Source organism: Cryptomeria japonica, chromosome 3 (assembly GCF_030272615.1).
Source record: "Cryptomeria japonica chromosome 3, Sugi_1.0, whole genome shotgun sequence".
NCBI classification, from domain to species: Eukaryota; Viridiplantae; Streptophyta; class Pinopsida; order Cupressales; family Cupressaceae; genus Cryptomeria; species Cryptomeria japonica.
Window position 1 is genome coordinate 998,157,866 of NC_081407.1, and position 6,559 is coordinate 998,164,424.

Genomic DNA, 6,559 nt, shown 5'->3' on the forward strand with positions numbered 1-6,559 from the left:
CTACCTGTATCATATAGCTGAAAAAATAAAAAAGTCTTCGATTCTTAATTGAAAAGGTTCAACATTATGACTTGTCTTCCTATATCATATAGCTAAGAAAAACTAAGTTCCAATATCTAACCTAACCTGGTTAACCTTGACAACTACCTTGAAAGCTAGTGTCACCTTATGATTGATTCAAGAAGAGGGTTAAATAGTAGCTGGTTATGGACATGGGAAAGAACCACTGCATTAGTTACTTTCTCCTCGCTAGTCCAGTCAATTATGGATTAATGATTCGTGGGGGGATTCACTTTTCTTTGAAAGCGAGGGACTTCTCACCCCTCTGTCACGGCACCAAACAATGAATTCGGGAAAGCGAAAAGAGAAAGGAGGAATACTTATCATTTAAATAGACAAAGGGTGAGATTAGGATTCATAATTGAAAAAAAGCCATCGAATTCCAGGCCCGGTATGTTGAATCGGTTCTGCAATTTTCTTACACAACAGCAATTTAATACTCGCTCACAGCTTAAAATGATAAAAACTTGTTTTGAAAGTCATCGCATTAGAGAATCTAGAATATAAAACATATCATCCGCAACGTGTTGAGCTCTGTATTTGCTTTGTGACCTTAGTATTTGCTTTGTGACCTTAGTATTGTCCGGGTCTTCATACATTACAAACACTAGAAAGCAATTGCAAGCTTTATTTTATTGCTATACTAATTTCTTTTATCGTTTTCCCAGGTTAATTCTGCTCATTCCAGGTGAGCAATTTCTGGGCTGAAAATGAAAAACATGAATGGATAAGTATTAAATTATTCGCGACATAGATATGCCTACTTTCATCTTTTCTAATTCGTCGATGACAGTTTAAAATATGGGTGGCTTTTCCTGTATTTTGCTCTTCATCATTGCTTCTCTCTGTTTTGGGATTGATGGAGGAGTCACAAACAGTAAAGATGGTAAGCTCTAGTGAAATGATTTGTGTGTCACTGTCTGCTAAGAAGAGGTGCTTTTATAAAAATTGTCGGTATGTATGAATTCCAGTGTCGACGATGACCCTGCTGAAACTGCAATGGAGAAATTCGTCACAGCTGAGATGGGAAGGCGTAGATCCTTGCGCTTCAAATTGGGTTGGGGTTACTTGCTCCGGTTCTCGAGTCATATATCTGTAAGTCATTCTCTGTGTTTAATCTTTCTTAATATTTACTCTTCCGTTCTTGAACTGCCAAAAAGCCTAACAAAAATTTATAGGCATCTAACTTCAATGGGTCTAAAAGGAGAACTGCCACCTGAAATTGGAAGCCTTACTGCTCTTCAAAGTCTGTAAGTTCAAGTTATATACATCAATTACAAGTACAGAATTGGCTTCCTGCGGGTAATTTTCAGGCTTTGAATTCAATTCTAGATTAACTAAATCAAGCTGTTGTTGCAGAGATTTATCGTACAACACAGGCTTGACTGGACAAATTCCGTCAAGTCTAGGAAACTTGGGCAGACTTTTCGAGCTGTAAGCATATGTCAAATCCATAGCCATTCTTCGCTGGTTCTGCACAGTCCATGCTAATTATTTATTGCGTGTATAGGTTGTTAATTGGGTGCAGTTTAAGTGGGCGCATTCCAGCTGAACTTGGCAACCTGCAAAGGCTTAAAACTCTGTAAGAAACCCAACAGAATTGTTCAGAAATTGCTAGACTTTATATGATGTGTTGATACATAAATTGTTTATCAGGGATCTGAATACCAACAAATTAGGTGGAACTATTCCTGCGGAATTGGGCAACCTTAGCAGACTTTACTGGTTCGACATTTCCAGCAATAACATTCGCGGAACACTTCCAGTCGAGCTTGGGAAGCTTGGAAAAGCCGCTCACTTGTAAGCATTTTATTTATTTTTTATTTTTATTTCTGCTAATCATCTCTGTATATTGTGTAGTCATTCAATTCTCCTGATCGGGAAACTAAACTCTGCTTGATTGATCAATTGCTGAAGCCACTTCAATAAAAACCAACTGCAAGGCCCCATTCCGCCTGAAATTTTCCACGAAAAAATGTCCATCATACATGTGTAAGTCCGGACATCCATTCTTTTTTTCTTTCTTTTTAATAAATGATTTGTTTTCTGCCAAATCGTTAGGAGAAAGCATTATGTGCAGGCTGTTTGATCAAAATAATTTCAGTGGAATGATACCCTCAACACTGGGTCTTGTTAAGACCATACAAATTCTGTGAGTCCTATATTTTAGTCTCATAGATTTTCATTCTTCGCAAGATTTTTCCACGTTGTTACTGAAAAAGCATTTTAACAGGAAATTTGATCGAAACCATTTGGAAGGTGGAATACCGTCAAACATTAGCTCCTTGGAAAACCTATCTGACATGTAAGATTTCATCCATTTATATTTCATAGAAGTAATTTGTAACAACATTTTAACATTTCCTTTTTCATATATTTCAGGCGTCTTTCAAACAATGAACTGAAGGGTCAAATACCTGATTTATCCGTGCTGAGCAACCTACAGTACTTGTAAGTCAATGGGAAACTATATCCAAACTTCAGAAGACAGCGCTCTGTTTATGATCTTGATGATTTTAAAATGGTTTAATTCATACGGTCTAATATTTTTATTTAAAAAAAAACAAACTATTATACAATTCAACCGTATAAACAACTTACAGCACAAATTGAATCACCATAACACAGAGTACAAATTTTGGTGATGAGTATAGCAGCAAAACTACTGTATATTACTTCTAAATTGACTGAGTCAAACTGAAATAGCTCGAACCCTTTTCTAATGGAGAGCGGAGGAGGAAGAGAAGAGCAAGCGGAGGGAATGCAAAATAAACTCAATTTGAACAATTTATTTAAACAGTTCTTTTTATCAGATAGACTTTGACACGTTCTGCATCATTTAGCAAACAAATTCGTCTATTTATGCTTTTTTATCAATAATGTTGTTTTGCAGGGACCTGAGCAACAATTCATTTGACGCGTCCCCTGTTCCTCAATGGATTTCTTCATTGACCTTGTTAACTACAATGTTAGTCAAAACTCCAAACTAATCAAAATACTTGGGAAAGATAGTTTAAATGGACTAGGAAAGAATATTGATATGCTCTGATTGGCTACTTCCTTGCTTTTCGAATTTTTCCGCAGTGCCATAGAAAATGGAAAATTGAATGGATCGTTACCTTCTAGCGTTTTAAAATTACCACAGCTGGAGACATTGTGAGTATACTTACCACTTTCTTCTTTCTGTAGTAAATTTGAAGGTCTAAATAAAAGATCTAGTGGTTGTCTTTAAACGTCAATTTCGAATGAGCAGGAGGATGGCGGGAAATTTCATCAATGGAGTTGTGGACCTTAGCGGCTTAACAGGACAGACACTGCAACTAGTAGATTTAGAGTATAACAACATCACAAGCTTTAACCCGCTAAACACTCCCATGGACGTGTAAGCATTCTTCTTTTGCGATGGGGATCTCAACATTAATGGAATAAAAAGAAGTCACACACTTATTTTCTCTGTATCTGTCATGTGTGCTCGCTAGTTTATTGATCTATTGTATCTTTTAATGAAAGACAAACCACAGGTGATAGTTGAGTTGAATAGTTTCCCTCAGTGATGGTAAGCTAATGGGCCACATTTTTTTTTGAGATGGCAGCAATTTCTTCGGTAACCCGGTCTGTGCTGACGGATCACAACAATTAAAGTTGAAAGCTTGTCATCCAGAAAAGGCAGCAATTGGCACTCCCTACACAACTGTTACAAAAGATTGTGGGGAAGCTACGAAATGTGGAGAGAATCTGAAAATCGATCCTGTTGATTGTGAATGTGCAATGCCCTTTGAAGGGTATCTGATATTCAGAGCTCCTTCCTTTGCAACTCTGAACATTATTTCCAGATTCCAAAAACTAGAGAAATCCTTAATGAACCTCACAAACTTGGTGGGCTTGACAAACTCATCGGTATACATTTTTTGCTGCATGTCTTTTAACATGGATGACTCTCTCAAAATACCCATACGGATTTTTCCACCGGTTCGAATGAAGTATTTTGGGCAAGCATATGTTGTAAATCTGATTTACAGTTTAAGCAATCAGTCTTACAACCCACCGACTGAATTCGGACCCTATTATTTCATACCGACTTCATACACCCACCCTGGTGAGATTGTCCTTCCTTTTCACGTTTGGTTTTTGAGAGGCCACCATTTATAAATTTACTAGATGTTTCCTAAATCAAAATTTCCCTCTTTGTTTCAGATCCTTCCAAAGGCTCAAGTAAAGTGCCAGTTATTGGTATAGCAATTGGTGTGCCATTGGCAGTCCTTGCCATTCTTGGCATGGGGATCTATATAATCATATTAAAAAGGAAAGCAAAAAGGGCAGCTAAAAATAGCAGACCATTTGGTATACAATATTTCTCCAAAAAGTTAAATTGCAAAGAATCTGCATGCTCTTGCCTCAATTTGCGTGGACTGTGTTATAAATTGATTTATTTCTGGGAGTGTATTTGTTTATTGTTCAGGTTCCTGGGGATTTGCAAGCGGCGAATGTAACGGAGATGCCCCCAAACTGAAAGGAGCAAGGTGGTTTACATTCGAGGAACTCAAACAGGCAACAAACAATTTCTCCACTGAGAATGAAATTGGAGCTGGAGGTTATGGCAAGGTATATTATGTCACCTTTCATTTCTCTATTGCCTTACTTAATTTTAACTAAAGTGTATTATTGAAGCCCTGTTTTGATTATACATATCACAAATCATAAAATCTCTGCTTCTACCAAATAATAGATTTTAGGGTTTCAAAGAGTCGATTCTTCACTTTCCAAGTGCAAAATGAATGAGCTTGCAATTTGTTTGCATGGAAGTGCAGGTGTACAAAGGGATCCTGGCGGAGAGTAGACAAATGGTGGCTGTGAAGAGAGCAAAGGCAGAGTCTTTGCAGGGGGGAGGGGAATTCAAGACCGAAATAGAACTGCTGTCGCGTGTTCATCACAAGAATCTGGTGGGACTCATCGGATTTTGTTCTGAAGAAGGGGAACATATGCTTGTCTACGAATTCATGCCAAATGCCTCACTCAGGGACAATCTCTCTGGTACATTTCTCCCTGCTCTGCCTTCAAAGTTTAAACAAATCCCCATTTTCTAATCTGCAAGGACATTTTGAACACAATTTTATGTGAACAGGCAGAACAGGGATAACCCTTGATTGGAGAAGAAGAATTCAAATTGCTTTGGGGGCAGCTAGAGGACTAACGTACCTCCACGATCATGCAAACCCTGCAATAATTCACAGAGACGTGAAATCCAGCAACATCCTGCTTGATGAAAACCTGAATCCCAAGGTAGCAGATTTCGGGCTTTCGAAACTCATAGCAGACACAGGCGGCAGGGGCCATATCACAAGCCAAGTCAAGGGAACAATGGTAAGTACAACTCTCAAATCAAATGCTGTTTAGGCTCATTCTAATGTCTGTGCTAGCTCAAATTCAGACAAAATCTTGTTGAAATATTTGGTAAATTTTTTTTTATTTTTTTTTTCTTTATTTCTTAAATAAAATTGAGAGGTGTATAATTGGGCAGGGGTACCTGGACCCAGAGTATTATATGACACATCAACTAACTCAGAAGAGCGACGTGTACAGTTTCGGTGTAGTACTGCTAGAAATGTTAAGTGCGAGGCAACCCATAGAGCGAGGTAAATATCTGGTTAGAGAAGTGAAGAGTGCTAGTGAAAGAGGAGGGAGAGATATTCTTGCAGAGCTGCAGCTGTTGGATCCAGTTCTCAGAAACTCTCCCATCTCTCCCTCTGTTTTGGATTGCTTTGTAAAGTTAGCAGTGAGTTGTTGTGAAGACGAGGGTGCATGTCGACCGAAAATGAGTGAAGTGGTGAAGGAGCTTGAGTCCATGGCGGACAAGTGTGGAGGTAATGATATAGAGCGTGAGAGAGAGATGGAAGATGGGGAGGCTACATTTAGAAAGCTCGGGTTTCATCGTTTGGCTAACTCTGCGTCAGCTTCATTTGATTACAGTGGTAGTGGTGGACATATTGTGCCTCCAATCGTAGAACCCAAGTAATCTTGGAGCTTGTGTTGGCACAACTGCATCTTTGCATAAATTTGTGGATACAACTGCATCAATGTCTTTTTCCTATTCAAGTTAATGGTAACAATGTGTAGATGTTAAAGATGAAGATAGAAGATTTATTAATTGATAGAGGACTATGTAATGATGTCAATGAGAAAGTTTAAAGGCATTAAAATGCTATTTTATAAATTTAGTATGATGTCATGGGCTATAAAGCCAAGGGTATAATTTGGGTATAATCAAATTAGTCATGGCAAGCTCTATTTTAATAAATTTCTAATATCTATCTATAAAGAAAGCATGCAAGAAGTTAGGTGAGATATATAAAGATAAACTATTTGTGAACAAAATTTTCTTTCTTAAGGAAGAATTTGTCTCTCTTGATAATGGAAGAAGATGGATGAGTTATAAACCATCTATAATCATTCAATGTGTCTTTTATTAAGATAAGAAGGGATTTGATAGAGCCCATACCCT

At 37.8% G+C, this 6,559-nt stretch overlaps 1 protein-coding gene across 1 annotated transcript; it reads left to right on the forward strand.

Annotated features, from left to right (window-relative positions):
* The first annotated feature begins 236 nt into the window (after positions 1-236).
* On the forward strand, positions 237-6,275 carry LOC131049169 (leucine-rich repeat receptor protein kinase HPCA1). Its single transcript, XM_057983201.2, has 21 exons — positions 237-451; positions 729-748; positions 854-946; positions 1,032-1,155; positions 1,239-1,310; positions 1,420-1,494; positions 1,571-1,642; positions 1,717-1,860; positions 1,978-2,052; positions 2,141-2,212; positions 2,294-2,365; positions 2,443-2,511; positions 2,954-3,028; positions 3,145-3,216; positions 3,314-3,442; positions 3,654-4,156; positions 4,255-4,401; positions 4,520-4,662; positions 4,869-5,091; positions 5,183-5,421; positions 5,579-6,275. Exons 3-21 carry the CDS (start codon positions 862-864, stop codon positions 6,071-6,073), a joined length of 2,886 nt encoding a protein of 961 aa, XP_057839184.2. The 5' UTR covers positions 237-451; positions 729-748; positions 854-861; the 3' UTR covers positions 6,074-6,275.
* The last annotated feature ends 284 nt before the right edge of the window (positions 6,276-6,559 follow it).

Bases quoted from the DNA above. Each gene is read 5' to 3' on its own strand.
- LOC131049169 (XM_057983201.2), top strand. From the start codon at position 862: ATGGGTGGCTTTTCCTGTATTTTGCTCTTCATCATTGCTTCTCTCTGT. The intron at 1,643-1,716 runs GTAAGAAACCCA...ATTGTTTATCAG, and splicing joins CTGCAAAGGCTTAAAACTCT to GGATCTGAATACCAACAAAT. The intron at 3,217-3,313 runs GTGAGTATACTT...TCGAATGAGCAG, and splicing joins TTACCACAGCTGGAGACATT to GAGGATGGCGGGAAATTTCA.